This window comes from Cavia porcellus, unplaced genomic scaffold, assembly GCF_034190915.1.
Source record: "Cavia porcellus strain 051 isolate PalLab524CR breed Dunkin Hartley unplaced genomic scaffold, mCavPor4.1 scaffold_10, whole genome shotgun sequence".
Taxonomy (NCBI): Eukaryota; Metazoa; Chordata; class Mammalia; order Rodentia; family Caviidae; genus Cavia; species Cavia porcellus.
The window spans coordinates 8,190,661-8,213,927 of record NW_026947493.1 but is presented as its reverse complement, the minus strand read 5'-3'; the positions used below and the strand labels follow the sequence as shown (position 1 = coordinate 8,213,927).

The 23,267-nt window shown below is 37.9% G+C and overlaps 1 protein-coding gene across 9 annotated transcripts in view; it reads right to left on the bottom strand.

Annotated features, from left to right (window-relative positions):
- Oxnad1 (oxidoreductase NAD binding domain containing 1) overlaps positions 1 to 23,267 on the bottom strand; it is a 75,320-nt gene that overhangs the window by 25,128 nt on the left and 26,925 nt on the right. For 7 of the 9 annotated variants that reach the window (XM_063256978.1, XM_063256974.1, XM_063256976.1 and 4 more), the window contains 4 exons: positions 20,254 to 20,395; positions 13,281 to 13,523; positions 12,384 to 12,492; positions 1,062 to 11,806 (listed from right to left, as the gene is read on the bottom strand). In XM_063256978.1, coding sequence (XP_063113048.1) covers positions 11,652 to 11,806; positions 12,384 to 12,492; positions 13,281 to 13,523; positions 20,254 to 20,395 — 649 coding nt within the window. In that variant the 3' untranslated portion in view covers positions 1,062 to 11,651. Of the gene's footprint in view, positions 1 to 1,061; positions 11,807 to 12,383; positions 12,493 to 13,070; positions 13,198 to 13,280; positions 13,524 to 20,253; positions 20,396 to 23,267 lie in introns of those variants that run through there. The other 2 variants (XM_063256977.1, XM_063256981.1) reach the window with 2 other exon arrangements.

The window sequence follows — 23,267 nt, the reverse complement described above, 5'->3', positions numbered from 1 at the left end:
TAGCTCTGTTTGGGTTGTAGGTGGCTGGGGTCCTGTATGCCTCATACATCTAAGTATCTTTACCTTTTGCTAAATTAGGGAAATTCTCCTGGATTATTTCTGTGAATAGCCTTTGTAGTTCATTTGTTTGCGTCCCTATGTTCTCAATTCTTAAGTTATATATCCTCTTATCATCTTCTAGCCTTTGTATTATTGCTGTTTTGTTATTTTTTTTTTTTCATTTCATGCTCCCACATTACAAATCTGCCCTCCAGTTTAGATAATCTATCCTTAGTTTCTTTCAAGCTGTTATGCCAGCTTTCAATAGAGCTTTTAGTTTCCTGGTAATCTCTTTGAACCTGCTTCACATATTCTATGTTTTCTCTATTTTCTCCATCAAGCAATTCTCCCTTTTTTCTATTTTTCCATTCCACCATCTGTTTTTTCTTGGGTGGTGCTTAGCATTTCTCTAACTATTCTACTTATATCTTGCTTTATTTCATTAAATACTTCACTTTTGAACTTGTCTATGAGGCTCCAGATATATCGTTTTATGTCTATTGGTGCCATGCCTGATATTGCATGTTTTCTGTCTTCATTCTCCTTTGCATTTACCTTTCCTGGATCAGTGTTCTCAGGATTGGGGACTGAGGACCCTTTCTTGTTGCTCCCTCTTCCCATACTTTTTGTTCCTTCCATACAAGCGTATATAGGAGGCCCAGTTTCTTTCTTTGTTGGTTACAGTTTGTTTGAATTTGCCGGCTAGGTGTTCCTGCCCACTGCAGTGTACTAGGGAGACACAGACCTGGGCAGCCTCTGCTGGGCCGGCCCCTCCAGGTCAACCTAGTGAAGGCTCCACTGCTAGGGTGCACCGCCAGGAGCTAGGACCTGGTTTGGGCTAGCCTACTGGGTCTTAGTCAGCGGCATCACCCAGGACAAGTGCTCCGCACCAATCCAGCTTGAGAGGGGAATATGCAACTAAAGTCACTGCAGCATCCTGTTCCGGCTTGTCTGCCCAGTCGCAGACTGTTCTCTTTTGGAGCCTCCTAGTCTATGGAAGGGTCCCTGTTCCTCTCACTCACCGCAGGTCGATGCAGGGCTCCCCGCCAGTCCAGCTCTCAACTCTGTTCGCTGATTCCCGCTCTCAGAGGTTTCGCGTCTCTCACCCTGCTGTGCTGATTGGGACACAGCAATGGCAGCAGGAAATTCAAATCGCGATTTCCAGAGGCACGGGTTCTAGCTTCTGTGTGGAGATTTTATCTGTTCCGGTTATAGCACCAGGATTGCATTTCCAGTTGGATTTCTCAGCTTAGTTCATTCTTGGGTTGGCAGGGTATATCTCCCCTTGCTTAGGACTCCTCACACCGCACCATTCCTGGATTCTAAGCTGGGTATCTCAGAGAGCCTCTGTAGCTGCTGTTATCTATCTGCCATGTTCTCCCTGATGCAGTATTTCTTAAGTAATGGAATATTACTCAGCTATAAAATGACGATCTTAAGACCTTCATAGGGAAATGGAGACAACTTGAGATTATCTTTATTAGTCAAATAAATAAGAATCACATTTATAAATATCACATTGTATCTTTAGTGTAAAAAGCAGCAAGAAATGTAGGAGTAGTAAAACCCAAAATGTGTAATTACTATTGTAAATTAGAGAGGAAAAGAAAGTGCTCTAAAGGATATAATTGCATATATGTTTAAGTGTGTAGGATTGATAACCATACTACTAAGTTTTTGTTGGATTATTGAACAGAACTGTTTGCAGTCTCGCTATTTGAATGTCCACTTTGTATGCTTTACTTTTATAACTTGAACAACTATTTCTAAGAGGACAATATGTAATTTATCAACTATGATCTGTTTAGTTTTTTGAAATTATGTATTATTTCTACTTTGTTTTTCTCTTTAAATTTTTAAAAAAATAAAACAAAAAAATTGTACTAAATGTCACATGCATTACTAATCTGCTACCTTCTATTGTCAGAGAACCTATATTCCTTTAAAATCTCTTCCTATCTTTCGTTTCCACATTAAATACCCACAGGGGCCCAGGAGGTGCTAAGTTTTAAGTCCCAACTTATTGGCTGAAATGTTGAAAAGGAAATTTTTAAATCTGGTAATTTTTTTTATCTTTATACTGTAATACTACTGTGAGAACAAGAAAAAGCCAACCCCTTCCTGTGAGCCAGAAGCAGCCATGCATCACAGGAAGAGAACCAAGAAGCTAACTCCTTCCTATGAGTCACTGGTGGTCATGTGCCAGGCCAGTCCCTTCCTGTGAGCCAGCAGCAGCCATGTGTTCTGGGAAGAGAACCAAGAAGAAGCCGACCCCTTCCTGTGAGCCAGGAGCAATCATGGGCTGGGTCAACCCCTACCTGTGAGCAGCCCTGCATTTTGGGAAGATAACCAAGCAGCAGCTAACCCCTCCTGTGCACCAGCAGCAGTTGTGGGCCAGGCCAACCCCTTCCTGTAAGCCAGTGTACAAGTTGGAGACAAAAAGTGCTGAGCCCCACCCACTATAATCAACTAGCTGATTCAGACAGACCTGAGATGATAGCCACTGAAGTAAAAAAACCAACTTAATGCCTGTATTGTCTGACCTACTTTACAAGCCTAAAGCCAATGGTCTGAGCATCTATTTAGAGCATCTATTTACAATATACAATATAGTAACTACGGGGGGAATTTCCTCTGAAGGTAGTAGACATTGTTAATTACCTATTGTCTTATTTTAGAGTACTATTACTCTATTATTTTCATTGTTTTGATTGGTTTTATTCCATTTTTTGTTTGACTTTAAAACTGATGACAGAAGCTGCTATTTCAGAGATAACAAGATATATTATAGTAGCCATTGTTGATTACCTATTATCTTATTTTGAAATCCTGTATAGTTTTCATTGCTTTGTTTTGATTGGTTTTATTCTGTTCTGTTTTGTTTGATTTTATAATATCTGAAGATATGGTAGTCATTACTGATTTCCTGTTATCTTGTTTTGAATCCTGTATCACTTTCACTGTTTTGTTTTGAGTAACTTTATTCAATTTTGTTTGGTTTTATTCTCCTTAAAATAAAATTGAATTTAAAAATAGCCAATATATGAAAAAGTTGGTCAATGTCATTACTGTCAAGGAAATGCAAATCAAAACTGTAATGAGATATTATCTCACCCCAGCTGGAATGGTTATTATGAAATATAAATGCCAGTATGAGAAAAAGATATACTGCTCACAGGAGTATGACTTACTACAGACACTATGGGAAACAGCATGGCAATTTCTCAAAACATAAAAACAGAACTACCATCTGATCTAGCTATTCCACTTTTGGGTATACAGTATGTCCAAATAAAATAAAGTCAACATACAAAAGAGAGATTTTTTTATTGTACTACTAGTCAAAATAGCTAATGTATGTAATCAACATTAAGTGCCCCTCAATAGATGAATGGATACAATATGAGATATACATGAGGGAATGTTATTCAACCATAAAAAGAATGAACTCCTGATATTTGCAGCAAAATGCATGTAACTGAAGGACATTGTATTAAATAAAATAAGCTAGACACAGAAAAGACAATTTTTCCATGTTCTCTCATGTAGATAGTGATTAATTAGTAGCAACTGGGGAAGGTGGGGAGGATAGATATGATCAATGCACACTAAAAGCATGTACGGAATTATCACAGTGAATCCCATTAAAATGTACAATTAGTATGTATAATATGTATCTATAACATTTTCTTTGGATTCTCCTGCCCTCTTGGTAAGTGCTCCTGGTGTGGGCCAGGAGGAGAATCAGCGCTCCCAAGATCTGGCCATGGTAGAACTTAGGCAGCTTATTCGCCTGGCCTCTTGGTAAGCGCCCCTGGCGCAGACCAGGAGGAGAACTAGGGCTCCAGAGACTCGGCCATGGTGGAACTTAGGCAGCTTATTCGCCTACCCTCTTGGTAAGCATCCCTGGCATGGGCCAGGAGGAGAACCAGTGGCTCCCATGAGCCTACCAGCACGCAGGCTAAGAATCAATCAAACACACACACACACACACACACACACACACACACACACACACAGACACAGGTAGCAGCTGGGGATAGATGTCTCAGCATCTCTTGGGAGGATGACCATATGCAAAATAGAAAATATGGAGGATTTCCTTTATCTTCTGTTTAAGCATAGGTTGTTTTCAGTGTTTTGTTTTATTATGTTTGTTCTGCTCTATTCAATACTCTCTTTCAATTGGTTTTATAAGGTTGTGTTTACTTTGATTTCGCTATACCTAATTGACTGGACAACTATTGTGACGACAATGAGACACTATAGTACCTATTACTACTATCCCAATATCCTGCTGTCATGGGTTATGTCTGTGTCCCCCAGGCCTCATGAGTTTGAATTGTGCATTTGTTATTCGTTCATTGTCTAGTGCTTGGATTAATGGTGTCAGTGCTCCACCCACAAAAGGGTGGAGCCAGGATGTGATGTAATGGCAGGAAGAAGGTATGTCTTGCTCTTTGCTGGTTCCGGCTTGCTGTTTACAGCAGCTATGAACTGCGGTCCAGCCATGCCTGCCCGCCTTGGAGCCAACTGAGTGTGGACTGAAACCTCCAAAAACTGTAAGAAATAAACCTTTCCTTTCCCAACTTGGGTATCAGGTATTTTGTCTCAGCGACGAGCATAAAGTAACTAAGACACCTGCTGTGAAGTTCTGTACCAATTTCACTGCATTGTCTCAACTGGCTTTGTTCTATTCTTGTTTTGTTGTATTTTTACTACCTTCAAAATAAAATTAAAAAAAATAAAAAATGAGAAAAAATGTTTTTCTTTAAAAACTAATTAAAAGAACAATGACATCAAAGCAGACTTATCAAAGCAAAGCAGACCTATGGAACAGAGGTGAAAGTCTTGGAGGAAGAATACATGGGTAAGAATTTAGTATGTGATTTAAAAAGCATTTGAGGAACCAGGATGGAAGCCATCCCCACCCAACCCCCATCCCCCCATGAGCCAGCCAGCCAGGAGAGAACAATTCCCCCAACTCTAGCACCCAGTTGATTTGGAGGAACACAGACTGACATATAGTAACTGAAATAAAGAAACAACCTAAAGCTTGTTTTATTTGATTGACTTTGCAAGCTTAAAGCTGATAATCTGAGCAACTATTTAGAAAATAACAATATGCAATATAGTAATTATGGTACATTTCCTACTGTCTTATTTTTGAAATCCAATCTTGGGTTCTCACTGTTTTGTTTCATTTTATTGTGCTGCTTTACCCCATTTAAAATTAAAAAAAAAAAAAAAGAACAGAAAATGAAAAGCATAACTATTGGGGAAAGTATACCAATGGTGGTGAACCTATGGCATACATGATACAGCAGGGTCCTTGTATCATTGAAAGCTCTAAAAAGTTTGCCATCACTGATAGATACTTTGGACAGCTGGGGAGTTGTGTGGAAAACGTTGGTGGCCTTATCTCCCATCAACTACAAAAATTAATCTCCAATAAATTAAAATCTGTAAATTATCAGAAGATAATATATCCAAAGAAACTGAGGGAAAAGACAACATGGTGCAAAACAGACACAATTTTAAAAGCTCTGGTATAAGTTACACACACACAATTTAGGTACTAGCAACAAACTATGAAAAAATATTTGTAATACAGAACAGACAACAGATTAACATGCTATATAGTTACAAATCACTGAGACGTTAAAATAGACACACAACATGAATGTACCATTCTCAAAAAAAAAAAAAAAAGACCAAAAGGATTAAACACTTCAATTAAAAAATGCAATGGAACAATCAGAAAATTGTTAACTTTTAAAAATTATCTTTCATTTAACAAGTTAGGGGACAACATATTTTAATACTAAGAATATGTAGTGCTGGCCAGAAACAGACACGTTCATACCTTATTAGAAAATAAATTGATTAGGCATGGTATAGAATAATCTGGTGATAATAGTTAATTTTTGATCCTGGAGCAATACTTCTAGTAATTTTATAAGATTACTCGTATAAAAATTATACAAATCAATTTATTTGCTGCAGTACTGCAGAAGCCCAAAACTGCAATCTAAAGTTCCACCATCAAATATGGCTAACCATGGTTTACATCTGAAACCTGAATGTGTAAAGAAAAATTCAAATACATGGCATGTAAGCTGTACCTGTACACAAGGTTAATGTACCATAAGAAGTCTTGATGGATGACTAGTGAGCTCTTTACACAAAGGTCCCTTCCAGGTGTAGGAATGGGATGAGAGAAAAGGAAGCCTAAGCAACTTAGTGTCCATACTTTCATGTATTTAATCTTAAGGTCGTATTTATCAGTTAATTAAAAAAAAGAACAGATGCATCTTAGGCTCAAGTACAACAAAATATGAGACATGGGAATGAGATGCCAGGGACCAGGTTAATTTGATGGGATCTTGTAAGGCTTTAAGAACTCAGAACAAAGGCTGGGCATAGTGGCACACTCCTGTAATCCCAGCACTCAGGAGGCTGAGACAGGAAGATCGTTGCAAGTTTGAGACCAGCCTGGGCTACAAAGTGAGCCCATTTTATATATTTTCACCAACTGATCACTAGTGTACATATTAAGGGGGAGTAATATTAAAAGATACCTCACTATTTCCTCTAAGATGAGAACAGTGCACCTCTTTGACCTTGATTTAAAATAAAAATGAAATAACATGTCAGGTCAAATTATCAGCATATGATCATCTATAATACCTAGAAGTGAAGGAAATTGTTTTCCATTCAGGAAAGAAAAAATTCTTAGACACAGGACTTTGAATTGTTTGACAGTCCCTGCGTGCACACGTGTTTGTACTTGTAAGCGTGCCTTTCATACATCTATAGCTATGTGCCCAAAATTAATCCTCCTGAGCACTGTCCGCATACCATGGTACAGAATGTCTCACAGTTTGCTACTAGTATCAAAAGTTTAAAAAACAAAACAAAAAGGTAAATAAATGACCATTTTCTTGACCTTATTTCCCTTTCTAGCTATTCTATTTCTTTCCTTGAAATAATTATCCATATTCCCTCATTATATCCTCCCAATTGCTCTGAAACCAACTCCAGCTTTTCACTCCCACTTTCCTCTTGGTACACACACTAGCCTATTATAATGAAGTCTTGCCCCCATTAAAAAATCTTGACTTTGACTTTAAATGATTTCTGGATTTAATGACCAGTTTACCTGTAGCAGAGATAAAAGATAATGTTAAATGACCCTTGAGGATACATTAAGCTGGTTTTAAATGGTGAAAAACTATAGGACAAAGGAGCCAGTATCTTCAACAAATGAGTCATGAAATGGGGGGAAATGTGGTTAGGAGGGTGCCACTGATTAAAAGAAATTTAAAACATCAACCTAATGCAACATGTGGACTTTCAAGGTGATGGGAAAACAGGACACAGAGGTTCTCAGATGGTATTTAACTATCACTGGTTGAATATAATGCTGTTGCTGCGGTGTGAGTGATGTGCCTGTTTGAGACGCATAGGAATTTACAGGAGACATGACAGAAACAGCACAACACTGACAGTAATGGAAGCTAAGTGATGAACCAACAGGAATTCATTTTGCTTTCTCTTCTACTGTGATACACGTGGAATTTTTCCTAAGTTTTTTCCCTTTTTTTAAGAGTAGGAGCTACTGAAGAACTAGGACCCCAAGGAACATCCTTATCTTAGGGCTCTACATCCACCTGCAGACACCATGTTGGTGACAAAGTGCTCCTTGCCTTACAGAAAACCCCTTTGAGGGTAAAATATCTGGGGCAGGTCAAATGCTTATTCCAATTTCTAGTGAACAATGATGCTAATATGCTTAAAATTTGAGGAAGATTCATGTATTATTTTAACCTAGTTTTTAACCTAGTCTCTCAACACAAACAGTCTCACAAACTCATCCTTGGTAAAAAGGCCTGCGGGTCTTTACTTCCTCTTGTCTGCTCTGGGATGGCTCTCACATAAACAAGTACTTATTATATGTTAAACAAGACTGGGTCCCCACCCGTAGGAAGGTTGTAAGTTAGTGGACTGAATCTAAACCATCCAGCCTCAGAAATCCTTTCTGAATAGGACGAGGAGCAGCAAATAACCGACAGTACACTCACGCATACTGCGCTAGTATTTTATATGCAAGATCACACTTAATCCCCACAACAGGCCTATAAAGGACATAGTAGTAGACATGTAAATGTAAGTGTGTAATTTTTAATAAGGCGTAAAGCAGTCAAGGGACTTGTTCATGGTTATCTTGCAGGTAGTATCGCTGAGATTTGAACCTGCGGAGTCTGGCTTAAAGGCTCTCTCTAATGTATACCATTTAGCCAACCCACTGCAAATTCCAAGCCTTCCTTGCTGGAGTTCACTCATTTGAGTACCAAAGAGATCTGGACTTATTTGGCAGGCAAGGTCACTAAGACTTTCTTGGCCAACAGACCAGAAAATGCTATTCAGCACTTAGCACTGGAATGACAGAGCTTTAAGGAATTACACTGCAGCCAAACAAAGGTCATGCTGGCCCATCTCAGTGGTTCACAGATGGTGACAGTGAGCAGCAACAGGGTGGTAGGCAGAATGGGACTCTCCAGGACAGGTGGCCCTTCCTCTCTGACAATGGCAGGCACACAGCATGGTGCTGGCCAGACTGCAGAGGGCAGCACCTCCTTATGCTCCCATCCTGTGCTGAGGACATTTGCCCTGCACAGAGGTCTTTGGTGGGCTCTTACTCTGTTTGATCGGGTCTCTCCCTGCCGGCTGCCTTTACCAGTTGGAAGAAGAGCACTGACAGCTTCACAGCCCTGAATCACAGCATCACATCATACCCTAGGCCTCTTCAGTGTCCAGCTCTACAGCCCAGCTTCCAAACAGAATGCTTGGAAACCAACTGACAGGTCAGGAGTTCTTGTGGCAGTCCAGAGCTTTTCACAGTCCCCTCACTTGTGAAATGCAGATTATTTCCTGGAATGGACATTTATATACCAACCAGGCCAACAGTCCCTCTTTTCCTCTTACTGAATCCAAATCAAAGATCAAATACAGTCATATGCTCGACAATATATACAACAGCAGTCTCGTAAGATTACATCACCTGGAGACATCATACTCATCTCAGTTTGTTAAATACACTCTATGATTACCCACACAACAACAGAATCACCTCACTATGGCAAGCAGAAACACCAATCACTACCCAGTATTTGGAGACAGATTTAGTTACGTCGATGAGTACTGATTGGGATCATTACCAAAATACTTGGCCCTGATCTCTAGTGGTGTAGGGCTTATATCGGATAAGCAAGCAGGAAGTACAGAGGCAGTATGGCTTCTCAATTGAGGATTGGTTTATACAATGTACGTCATAGTGACTAGCCAGGCTGTTTCTAAAACACAGAAGCAGCTGGCATTGGAACAGGAACTATTACCTGGGTATTATTTTTCTTTGTCTTTTTCCTTTTTATCGGTACCGGGGATCGAACTCATGACAGCCTGCTTTCAAGGCAGGCGCTTATGCTGCTGAGCTAAATCCCCAACCCCTTACCTGGGGATCTTAGTTGCTTTTCTCTCATTGCTGGGACAAAATTTCTGGCACCCAAAGTGAAAAAAAGAAAGGTTTACTTAGCTCACAGTTTGTGGAGGTTTCCATCCGTAATCAGCTGGTTCCAAGGCAGGGTGGCAGGGCACTGGGGCAACAACAGTTTAAGGCAACTGAAAACAGCAAAAGCAGCAAGAGCAGCAAAACAGAGGAGAGCAAGCCTTGGCTTCTCCCTTATATTGTAAGCAAGTAACCCCCACCTAGGGTGGATGTAGCACTCATTACCATCTCTGTACCCTCTTTTTGCACAGGCTCAGGATATTTACAAAGTGAGGACCCTGGCCCCCTGCTGAGGGTTAAATTTCTAAACTTCTCAAGTTGATACAACGTATCAACAATTCCATGGGCAACTAAGAAACTGAGGTATACTGGCTGAGGAGGCCATTTTCTCTTACAACCTAACAGCCATTTCTCAGAACTTATCCCACTCTTTAAACAGCTGATGATAGCTGACCAAAACCATCTTGTTTAAAACCTGAGGAAGCTCAAAACAGGGCAGAGGCTACAGTGGTGATGCCAGCCTTATTCAGGTCCCATTAATCGATCATTTGTAGTAAAGAAGTTCCTAAAGCAACAGAGGTAAGAAAGTTAACTGTCTCCTCTCATTAGCTCCAGTACTGGTCTGTCTTCCTTCCAGGTTCCCCCTATCCTTTAGGGTTCTCCAGGGCTACAGCCTTGGGCCCACAGATCACAAAAAGAATGGCCTGGCTTCACTCAGCCCATGGTTGTCCTTATGATTTTTAAAAATCTAAACAAAGACAGAAGAAATGGTTTCTGCTCATTTCACCAGAGAAGCCTGGGGATGAGGCTCCAGCACTCTTTCTATACACCCTGGGGACTGTCTTTTAATTCCAGACTTTGTGAGGGGCTAAAATGTTAATGACTTTTCTTCAGTCATAAAGCAAATGCACACTGCACACCTTCTGGTGTCCAGGAGGACCCTTGAAGTGGAAGGAAATAAAAAGCAGAGGAGGAGGATTTGGAAATGGTTCTACACCCCTTCATCAATCTATTAACAGTTTCACCACCAGCCAGCTCTTCACTGATTTGACATGAAACGTAACAGTGACCAGCACTTTGCTCCCAGACAAGAAGCTACCCTACAGTGGTAAAGCAGGCAGCCAAGACACAGGAAGGGTTTCATTAGATAAGAAACAATCAGTCACGATACATACTTAGGATATGCATTACCGAGAAAGAAAATATGCTTGATATTCAACTCCCTGCAGCAGTTTGCCTAATAATTTCCCATTTCCAAACTCAACTTTGATGGTTTAAATAAGGCATTAAAAATTGAGAATTTTGAAAGTAAAATTATTAAAAATGTATTTAAGTTCACTGAACCCAAGATATATGAACTACTGTCAAATAATTTAAAGAGAGTCTATGATCCACACAAAAATCCACAATTTCCTATTAAACTAAATATATATAAAGTAAATATATAAAAAGTATATATATAGAGAGAGTCAACAAAAGTGTTTATCAGAAAAAAAAATTTGCATAAATATTTTCACACTAAATATATTGAGACATCATGAAATTAATACATTGCCTTTGGACCCTACAATTACAAGAGGTATTCAAAGTAGTGGCCATTAGCTTCCAGACATTTATTAGTACAATAAACTGTGTAAGTGTGTAACATGTTTTTTGAGACTCACTCTCTCTCTCTATACACACACACACACACACACACACACACATACACACACACATCACTTTTTTCCCTAATGGCAAAAGACAATCTGTATTAACAATTCAAGGCACCTTATGAATCAAATTGCTACTACTATAAAAAAATCCACATTGTAAAAAATATTTTAAAAGTTAAAAAATATTTTGATTAATCAAGTCATTGCAAAAAGTTTATCTTTTGAATCTGTTAGCCTTTATTTTATCTTTCAGCTAGTCACTTAGTTCACAGCTTTCAAAAAATAAAACAGCTCAAGTAGAGGTAAATCCACTGTGCCACAAATGATATAAAATATCTCTTACTCTCTTGAGTGGATCTCACGTCGACTTTCATACCTTTGCTCGTACCCTACCACCACTTCTCAAAGAAAATGTGTTCTTTGGGAACATGGTTGCTTTCTAGTTGCTTGGAGAAGAACTCTGTCATAGGAGGTGGGCCACAAATATAGAATAAAGTCTCATTTGAAATATGATCTTTTATCTCCTCCTCTGTTATTCTTCCTTCTACCAAAAAATAGAATAAACACCAAATTAAGCCAGAAATGGGTGTATTCTGAAATGAAGAGGGAGGAAGCACAATTCAGCAAGTGTTAATTTGCAGTGAATCAAGCCCAGTATGTCTTGAGGCTCCTTAAATGCATGGCAAGCTAACCACAATGTATTCTAGATGGAGAACTAGCTAGCTTACTAGCCTTTGATAGAGATGCAAAATTGCCTTTAGCAAAACAAATACATAAAAGTTTTCAAAACCCTTCAAAATGGGAAATGCTGAGCAACTTAAATGACTATTACTAGCAAATACAATCAATTCAATTCAAGGTTGGAATAGGAAGTTTTTGTATGCACAATATAGCAATGATGGAAAGGCCTCCTTAAAAATGCGAAAAATTTTAATATAGGCAATAGAAAGTCTTATATAATAACTATTTCCTTGTTTTTCTATGATGAATCATCTGTCAATTCCCCTGATACTGACAATCCCAGCAAGCAACTCCCAGCAGTAAAGTATATATGTTCAACCAACTGGCATGTCCTCCAAACAACTGCATGGAGATAACCAAAATACCTTTAGAGGACTCACCTGTGATATATGGCCTAAATTCTGCACTGATTTGTGTAGTCTGTTTTGTAACATGCAAACTGCATGCAATCTTCTCAGGAAATTCATTTACTAAATCGAGGATATTTTTCTGGAATATCAAACATATTTGGTCACACTACAATTTAAAAAAATCAAAACAGATGTGCCTTAACCACTGACACCGAACCTCAACTCCCATTCTGTACACGTCTGCCACTCTTACTCTCTACTTAGGGAGATATTGTTTGCAGCCTAGCAGGCCAGAGCATTTAGAGTACAAAGGGCTATTTGGCTTTAATTGAAATCTGAATATGCTAACAAGCATATTACTAACTCTCCGGGAGCTTTTTCTTTTTCCCTTTTCTCAAGCATTGGCAATTAAGCAGCAGTTTCACTGACCACAGTTGTGTCTTTTAACTGTTTCTGTTCTTTTGTTAACTTCTGCAGCTGCTAAGCAGTCTTGAGTGAAAGCCTTCTCTGTTGAATGTATTTAGTTTCAACAGATGCAACTGATGGGGGTTTCACTTATGCAGCTGGGTCTAAACTATTTGGATCTCACTGACTTCAGTGACAGATGAGCCCCCTTGTGAGTCTCTTGAGCCTTTCCAGAATCTCAGAGTCACAGTGACTTTTCTGTTCACCTAACCTCCAGATTCCATCCCACCAAAACCCATGTTATCTTCTCACTTAACTTGCAGCCTCCTCAACACTGGCAGTTTTATTTGTCCTGGGTAAGATGTGTTGGTTAATTCTCACTTGAACATGATAAAGCTTGCCAAGTCTTTTGTCTGAACCTTTGCAGAGAAATCAGAACCTAGATAAGACATTTTTTTGTGGATAACAGTATTGTACAAGTTTGTTTATAACAAACTGTAAAGCATACATTCCAGCTCTTACCTTAAACACGAGTTCACTAGTATTCTTTGCACTGTAGAATAGTTTTATTGTTCCTATCTCATATCCACTTCTTTTGTTTGCCCACTCTCGATAAACATCTGCTGCATACCGCAGGATGGAAAGCAGGGGATTAATTCCGACTCCTCCCGCAATCAACACAAGATTTCTGGGGGTATCTGTGGGTTGAGGGTCAAAGAAGAACTCTCCACCCACTCTCACAGCCACTTCAGAGTCAAGAGTACACTATGGCAGAAAAAAAAAAAAAAGGATCCTTTAGTCCTTTGTAGCACAGGTCTTAAACCAAATGTCCTACTTTAATACAACCAACTGCCTATATCTATATTTGTATTGGTATTTACTCTTTGCAGCTTGCTCTGAATTTTCTCAGGCTACTGTAAATTGATTCCACTTGTCCATTATGTCGGCCACTTTTGTGCCCCACCTTTGTGATCCTTACGGCACGTCTACTCCAGTTCTGAGGAAAGGTGACTTGCTTCAGTGATTCTGCTATTTGTTGACTTCTCAGGTAATGAAAGGAGTTGACAAAAGTAGTAGTGAACTCCAGCAGGGGACAGCTGTGGAGTAACTTTCATCAAGGCTGAGAGAAACAGGATGAGGCAAGTGTCACAACCCTGACTGCCATGCTTCCTCAGGGACGAGATGGATGATATTGGGCTCCTTCTCACTCCAAGAGCTGCAGAAAGCTGCAGAAATTTTGTGAGCTAGTATCTCCTGTGGAAATATTTACCACACAGAGATCAGCAAATGATACAAACCAGGGAACTGGCTTGCCACCTACCGTTATCTGCAATAGAGAAGACTGTCCTGATGATGACTTCTAAATGGTCCACAGATTGTTTATGTTTGGATACTGGGAATCAAACTCAGGACCTTGCACTTGGCAGGGGTGCTTATGCCATTGAGCTATATCCCCAGCCCCAATGGGTTGTTTTTGTAGGTGAAAGCTAGATTGTAATGCTCTCAGACCAGACCCTAACTTTTCATAAATGAACGCAGACTTTTTTGGGGCACACATCTAATTTGCTCTGAATTTTCTACAGCGTAACCCTGTATAGATTTACTGTGCTTGTTCAGAAATTTACCAAGCATATTTGCTGCTCTAGAAAATCATATCCAGCTGGTGGCATATGTGTCCTTCTGTCACATACAATATACATTCATCATTTGGATCAGTAGACCATGTATTCATGATGATTCTATGTGCAAGAGTAACAACCTGACAGCTTCAGTCTATCTTCTAGTTTAGATATACCCCAGATTTACTTATTGCAGTAGGCTTTGATTAGGGACTACTTTTTATTACTTTTCCTTCATCTGACACTTAAAAGAATTATTTTTTAAAGTATGTGTTTAGTTTATTAACTATGAATTCTTTCAGGATAGTTCTAGAAACAGGGCATTGGATCTGAAAGGAAGAGAACTTGTTTTGGAGAAAAACATACTGATGTAGGTATCAAAAGATTGAATTTTAATTATAAAAGAGATTACAAATAAGAGAGATCCTGTAAGTCCTTCTAACTTCTCTAAGCTTCTGCTGCCTGAAAATGGCCGCTCACCCCACTTTATGGAGTTGTTATGGGCATTAAATGACGCAGTGGAGGAAACTCCCTGCTGGTACCAGGCTTTAGGCGAGAGGGCATTTTGTTCAAAAAGAAAAAGTGCTGGGCATGCTGCTTCCTTCTTCCCTGTCACTAAAAGACAACTCAACAATAAAGAAATTGATATTACGAGCAAGATAGGCTTGTGCCATTTATTACATATTCCTAGCACAAACCAACTAAATGAACTACCTCCTAAAAATAATAACATATTACACACTTTCTGAGGACCAGCCCTTGGCATTAGCACACTGCAGGTGAATAATAAGTACTTTGAGTCACTTATTTGAGGGGCTAAACTTGAAGACAAATCAAACTTAGTGAAAAATGTAAGAAAAAATGAAAATTATCTGAATTCACAAAAATAGGTACTTTTGGTGAAGAACTATTAAAAGAATGGAAATCCTTTTTTTCTGAGGGAAAAATGCCTGAACTTAACTGTTTTAAATATGTAGGAGACTGTTACATGAATGATGCTAAGTAGGTTTTCATTTTGACAAAAGAAATTAGCAGCAAGAGAGCATTTGGTTAGGAAAAAAAAAAAAAAACTTAGAAATGGCTGCACTGGCTACCAAGTGCTTTAAAATGTTCCTTCAAGTCTTGAAAATAGAATCTAAAGACACAAGAGGCTCTGCCTAGGGATGACAATGGATATCATCTTCCTACATCCTTCCTCTAACCCTCTCTCACTTGCTTATATAAATCTCTTGTCTATAGGAATGTTAGCATAAAAGACTAAAAATGAGAATTTTCTCAAATGGCTATCTTTGACATACAGACTTAGTAAAGACAACAAAGAAAGCCCTTTGCTTCTTTTTTTTTAGACAGCAGAGTATCTTCAACCCCAAAGTTGGCAAGAAAATGTGCCCCAGGGAAGGATGATGCCCCAGAAAGCTGTATTCTCTTGAGTGATAAAATAATCCTCAGTACATCTACCTTCTGATTTGCTACCATATGGAAAGAATTGAAAGCTACCTTCGTCTTTGCTGATCAATAAAAACTGCCTGGGTAGTATGAACACAAAATTCAAGGACACACACTACATAGGATATGTAAGCAAATAAAACAACATTACCTGCAATTATGTATCAATATATCAAATCTGAGTACAGATTTTCTACTTGTGAAATAACCTTCCCACAGCAACTGAAGCTAAGCACACAATAGTTGTCTAAAAACCCTTATACTGCCAGGAGTTTGAGCCAAAGCAATGAAATAAAGGAAGACATTTATGACACTTTATTCCATGTCCCAACAGAGCAGCCTGATGCCACCTAGAAACTCATATGCCTCCATTGTCCACTCTAAAAGCTTAATAAAACAAATCCGTAGAGGAAAATAGTCACCGGAAAATGGTTCCAAGAAAAATCTGACTTTATAAAGGCTGTTTGCAACTCCCACTGGGCAGAGCAGAGCAGGCATCACAATTAGGATGTGCATTCAGGCAATGCCACTTTCAGATTTTCTACAGCCTCCAAGAGTAAGTTCCTTCATTGAAATGCCAATGAGGCATGAAACCAAGCAGGGAGCCATGGACCAGGACCAGGTCATGTCACGTGGGAGGCTAAGTACAACTGCAGAGCAGAGTATGTGTATGTGTGTGTGTACATGTGCACACTTCTGGCACTAGGAACTAGAGTGGCTGTGCTCACTTCGAATATGGAAAGGGGCACATGAGTATCTTCTTGGTCCCACCTCAATGCCATAATTTAGACTGGGAGAGCAGCCTATAGGCAGCTATGGGTTGAAAATCTACAGAGAATTTACAAAGGAATGAGAAAGCTGAGACCATACCAAAGGAGACTCAGAGGTGGGAGGATAAAATGTAACAGGATCCATTTACAATGCAAATGCCAAGGCAAGCAGGCACCTGGGGTTTTCCTGAACAGACACAGTTGACAGAAGAACATATAAGAATACGTTTTTATGTCTCTATAATGTAAAAAATTCAATTATCTTATGATTTTTTCTTTTGCATATATTTCTATAAATTTTAACATATATGTATAGACCTATGTTACTACCATCAAAATCAAGATATAGAATATTTCCACTGGACACAGTGGCATGTTCCTGTAATGCCAGCACTGTAAAAAGCTGAGGCAGGTGGATTGCAAGTTCGAGCCCATCCTGGGGACTTAGTGACACTGTCTTTATAGCTATAGACAAGGGGGCAGAGAGAGCTGAGGATGTGGCTCAGAGCAAAGTACTGTTAAAAAAAATTAAAGAAAACAAAAAGAAAAAAAGAGTCTCCACCAAAAAAAAAAAAAAAAAAAAAAAAAACAACTCGCAACTCGCTGTTGTTCCTTTGTGCTCACAGCTGTCCCTACTCTGCTCCTCATCAAGCCCTGATCTGTTTCCCATCATTACTTCTGCCTTCCAGAATGTGGCACAAATGTAATTGTACAGTATGGAACATTTTGGGACCACTTTTTTCACTAAACATGATAACTGCGAGATTCACTCAAGTTGCTGTGTGCATCGATAGTTCATCCCTCTTTATTGCTGAATCCATGAAATTATCACAGTTCATTTATCCATTCTCCTGCTGAGGAACATCTGAGTTGTTTTCAGTTTTTGATATTTACAAATAGAACTACTATAAACATTCATGTTAAGTTTTTATATGAACACAGCTTTCATTTCTCTCGGGTAAACTCAAAAATGATACTGCTCGGTCACACGCTAAGTGTATGTTTATATGAAACTAGCAAATGTTCTCCAGAATGGCTAGGGTCTATAGTCTTGCACTCCTGCTAGCAATATAAGGAAACTATGAGTTTCAGTTGCTCTACATCCTCACCAGTGCCTGAATCTGCTAGTATTTTCAATTTCAGTTATTCTAACATAGCAGGATAATATAATATGTCTCAGTATGTATTGTAGCCTGTATCTCCCTGGTGATCAATGATGGTGAATTCTCTTTTCACTATTTTTCTGCCAACCTTATACCCTTTTCGTGAAGTACCTGATACTGTGCTGTGTGTGTGTGTGTGTGTGTTGGCAGTACTGGGGATTGAACCCGAGGGTGCTCTACCACTAAGTTACTCCACAGTCTTTTTTATTCCATTTTTATTTTGAGACATGGTCTCACTAAGTTGCCCAGGCTGGCCTCAAACTTGCAATCTTCCTGTCTCAATCTCCCAAGTAGTTCGGATTACAAGTGTGCACCACTGTCCCTGGACTTTGTATATTCTTTTAAGAACTATGTTGCTTTAAAAAAAAAAAAAAAAAAAAAAAAACAATTATGTTGTCTTCTTTTGGTAGGGATTTCTTTTTGTGCTCTGAATGCAAATCCTTTATTGAGTATCTGATTTACAAATATTTTCTTCTAGTCTACAGGTTATTTTTTAGTTCTGTTAACAGTCTTACAAATGTCAGGTATTGGTACATACGCACATAATCCCAGCACTCAGGAAACTGAGGCAGGAGGATCATGGCAAGTTAGAGGCCAGCCTGCAATACACAGCAAAAGCCAAACAAATAAAAAAACTCCAAAAACATGGTCTCACAGGGAAAGCTTTTTGACCAAGTCCTATATATCATTTTTTTCTTTTATAGATCTTAGTTTCAGAATCACACCTAATAACTTTTTGCATATCAAGTTCCATCTATCTGCTTTTTCTAGAATTTTCAGTTTCATTGCATTTCAAGTTAATTCTGAATATAAAATATGAGGTTTAGGTTAAAGTTCCTTTCTTTTATTGTATATAGGTGTACAACTGTATTAGCACTATTTGTTGAAAATGCTAGCCTTTTCCAGAGTTTCTTTAGCATCTTTGCCAAAAATAAAATGGTCATATCTGTGTCAGTCTACTTCTAAATGCTGTAAATGCTTCTATATCCATTTATGTGAGTCTATTCCTTTCACTAATATCCCACTATTTGATAACTGTGCTTTACTTAAATCTTAAATTTGAATGTGATTCCTCATTTTTATTTTTCAAAATCATTTTAACTATTTTAGTATCTTTTCCTTTCCATATAAACTTTTAAATTCCTTGTCTATAGCTATAAAAAAATTTTGATTATAAATCAAAGACTTGCTTTTTTAACTGTCTTGAGTCTCTCAATTCATTAACACAGTTAACTTTTTACTTATATCTTAAGTTTTTTTACGAAATTGAGATAAACTGATTTTTTTAAGAGACCAACTTCTTAGAAGACGGTCCTATATTAAGGAATGGACCCAAAGAGTATCCTAAGGTAGCTGGTTTTCACAACACAAAAGCCCTCTCAACCACTTCAAGAGCATGGCAGCTCCTATAAATATGGCCTGCCTTCTTTGTGGGCCCTCTCTCCTGCTGAACCAAACTGCGCCCATGTGGGACTTCTACAGCTGCTAAATTCAACCATATTTCCACACTTTTTTCTGCAAACAAACACTTTTTTGTGTGTGTGTTCTCTGAGATCTACTGCTACTGTCATCTTGTTCTCTTTCTTCTACTTATTCCCATGTCTCCTATATAAACACAATTCTCTACAACCTTTAAAAGACACTAGATAGAGTATGTTTCCAAGTTCTGCTGAAAATAAAGTTTTGTTTTTATTTTTGTCTTCATTTTTTGACTTGCAGTGATTTCTAGACAAAGGACACAATGCTGAATTTCTGAAGCCATACTTATAACTAGTACATTTCTTTTTGGTAAAGGAAATAAGAAGATACTTTTAAAGTGATGGGGGTTGTTGGTACATGGAAGACACACTAGTAATAAAAACCATTAATGAAAAGAAGGCCATGGTCAAAAACTAAGATGGTAAATTAATTTATATGAGCATATTTTCATTATCAGAGTACTTGTTGGTATTGACCGTCAGATTATGTAGGATTTGTGCTGAGCCCTGTAATAAAGCTTTGAGTTATTAGCACTAAATTTGTATTCTCTCTCAGATAAAGAGATAAACATCTTACATAAAGAGTTAACAAGATTCAAGAACACTATAGAGTTATATGTACTCATCTCTGGGCGCCAGCAGTATTATGTAATCAGAAATGTTTTCCCCTCCAAATAATGGACAGAATGTTATTTTCTTTACTTATGACAATCACACTAAAATAATTCAATTTACCTTTTATATAAAAACAAAGCCAAGTTTCAAAAACTTAACATAAATGTTTAATTCTCACAAAGTATTCTACTGAACACTGACAAAATATTTCCAAATCCCAGTCCTTCTGAGCCATACTTAATGTATCAAAAAGCTTCTGTTTCTTTACCTTTTCTGGGAAGCTCTGTGTGAACATTTACCTTTCATACTCAATACCAGGTTTTTTTAGGTGGATCAAATGAGCCAAACAGAAATCTTGCAGGAGGCAAAGCCAAATCTCTAGGTTTACAATGGTAGTTGTTTACCTCATTGTGAACCCAGAGAGCAGGAGGGTGGTTTGTATATTTCACTGCCAATTCTATTACTCTCTCTTGTTTTAGAAGTCTGGGACTGGAACACATTGAAAACCCACCAACCACAGAGACTCCTGGGATGAAGAAATCGACCCTAAAAGGAGAGGCAAATAAATCATTACTGTTAAAAGTAATTTTAAAATAGGAAACAAGGTAAGCAAAATTGACAAAACTGTAGAGGAAGAAAAAAGAAAAATTACTAACATTAAGAACAGAAAAGGGGCCATTATCACCAACCTTACAAAAATAAACAGTTTTATGAACTGTATACCAAAAATTAGTTACACAAAAGTGTATATATTCCTAAAAAGATATATACTACCCACTGTGACTCAAGAAGAAGCAGAAAATATAAACAGATCCCCAAGAAACTAAAGGGTTAAATTAATAATTTTAAACTCCCACAAACAAAAGCTCAGGTCCAGATGACATCATTGGTGAAAACATTTAAAGAATGCTTATCCTTTGCAAACTTCCAAAAACTGAAAAAAAAACTTTTTAATTCATTTAATAAGACCAGTACTACCTTGATATCAAAACCCGGCAAGGACATTGTAAGGAAACTATGGACCAATTTCCTTTCTGAACAAAGACACAAAAATCCCAGGAATACAAGGTTAGTTTAACATATGAAAATCAATCAATACGATATTAGTAGAATACAAAATAAAATTCACATGAACATTTTACTAGGCAGAAAAGGAATTCATTAAAATACAACATTCTTTCATCATAAAAACACTCAAGAAGACAAATAAATGAGAACTTCTTTAACACAATAAGGAATATCTACAAAAGACCCACAGCTGACATCAAACTTAATGGCAAAAGGCTAAATATTTCCTCCCTGGAACAAGACAAAGGTGTCTATTCTGTCCACTTCTACTCGACACTGTACTAGGTTCTAGCCAGTGAAAGCAACAAGGTCAAGTAAAACACATTCTGATTGGTGCAGGACAGGCACTAGTTCATACACAGAAAATCCAAAGGAATTCACTGAAAAGATATTAATAAGCAAGCTCAAGATTGCAGGACACAAGATTAGTGTACCAAACTCAACAATATTTCTCTATACCAGCAGTGAAAACTCCAAATGTGAAATTTAGAAACACTTCCTTTTAAAATAGCATAAAAAGAACACAATTTTTTTAAAAAGTGTAAGACGCATACTCTGAAATTTAAAAACATGGTCAGAAAAAATTAAAGGTCCAAATAAATGGAAAGATATCCCATGTTCACAAACTGTAAGACTTAAGTGACAATATTATTCAAATTTATCTACTGACTCAATACAACATTAGCTGATTTTTTTGTACAAACTGACAACTCCGTCAAAAAGTTCACACGGGAAATTGAAGGAAGCCAGAATCTTGTAAAAACATAAATTTGGAAACCTTATCTCCTGATTTCAAAGTTATTAAAAAGCTAGAGTAATGAAGACACTGTGGTACTGGCACAATATAAGACAGACTTATACATAAAAATAACTATAAGTCCAGAAATAAATTCTTAAGTTTATGGGACATTGATTTTTGACCAAGATGCCAAGATAGTTTATCAGCAAACAGTACTAGGAAAACTGAATATCTACATGCAAAATAGTGAAGTTAGATCCATACCTTTTATCATATATAAAAATTAAGTAAAACTGAACATGAATTTAAATAAGGGCCAAAACAATAAATTCCTAGAAGAAAACACTATGTAATAGTCTTTTAGATATGACATCAAATCACAAATCTTATACATTTCTGGCCAAATAATATAGCCACTTTAGGATGTAAATTAGATGTTAAACAGGGTTATCAGATGGCTCAAAATGCCACTCCTTTTTTAGCCAGAAGAAATTATATGTCCACCCAATAACTTGAATACTAGTGTTCATAGCAGCATTATTCATGGTGGCCCCAAAGTGGAAAGATTCTGAGATGTCCACAAATTGCTGAATGGATAAACAAATACAGTATAGCCATACAATGGAATGAAGTAATGATAGGTGCTTCCACACAACATGCCTTGAAATTAAGTAAACGAAGCTAGAAAGAGTAGTCAAAAATAGACCACATACTATATGACTCCAGTTTATATAAAATATCCAGAATGGGTAAATCCAAAGAGACAGACAGAGGATCAGTAGTTGTCTATGGGGCAGAAGGATGGGGAGGGAATGGTAACTGGTATAGATTTCTTCATTGGATAATTAAAAGGTCCTAAAATTTGGATTATGATGGTGGTTGCACAACTGAGTAAAATAAAATCTAGTAAATCGAAGATTTTAAGTAAATTTTACATGTAAATTATATCTCAGTAAAATTATTCTTTTTTAAAAACAATGGCAACTTCCAGGCATGGTGGTGCATACCTATAATCGCAGCACTTAGGAGGCTGAGGAAGACGGATCACCATGAGTACGAGACCAGCTGAGGCTACCACAGTGAGTTTAACGACAGTCTAAACTACCTATTTGGGTCCTGTCTCAACCAAACCAAACCAAACCAAACCAAACCAAACCAAACCAAACCAAACCAAATCAAACCAAATCAAACCAAGGGCAACAAAGAGTCTTTCACTGGTATTTGCCAAACTTAAACAGGCTAAAGTGGCCTTATGAGTTTTGAAAGATTTATATTCCTTTCTTTTCTTTTAATTGCATTCTTAATACTCTAGAACTGTCCCACGTTTTAAGAAATTCTATACCACAGGATCCTTTTTTTCTTGGTAGAGGGCAATGCAGCAACCCTGGACATACATCAAGGAAAGAAAAATTTATTGCAAAACTTGGCTCCACAAAACAGTTCTCAACCCCATATCTAAGAAATGTAACACAAAGAAGCAAACAGTGTCTCTCTCCAGTTGCTGCCTTACATGCAGACTTCTCTAAAAAAAAACAAGATACACTGTCCTCTATACACTGTCCCCTAATCTAGTCTTCAATATTTGCCTATTATTGTAGTCTTTAAAAAACA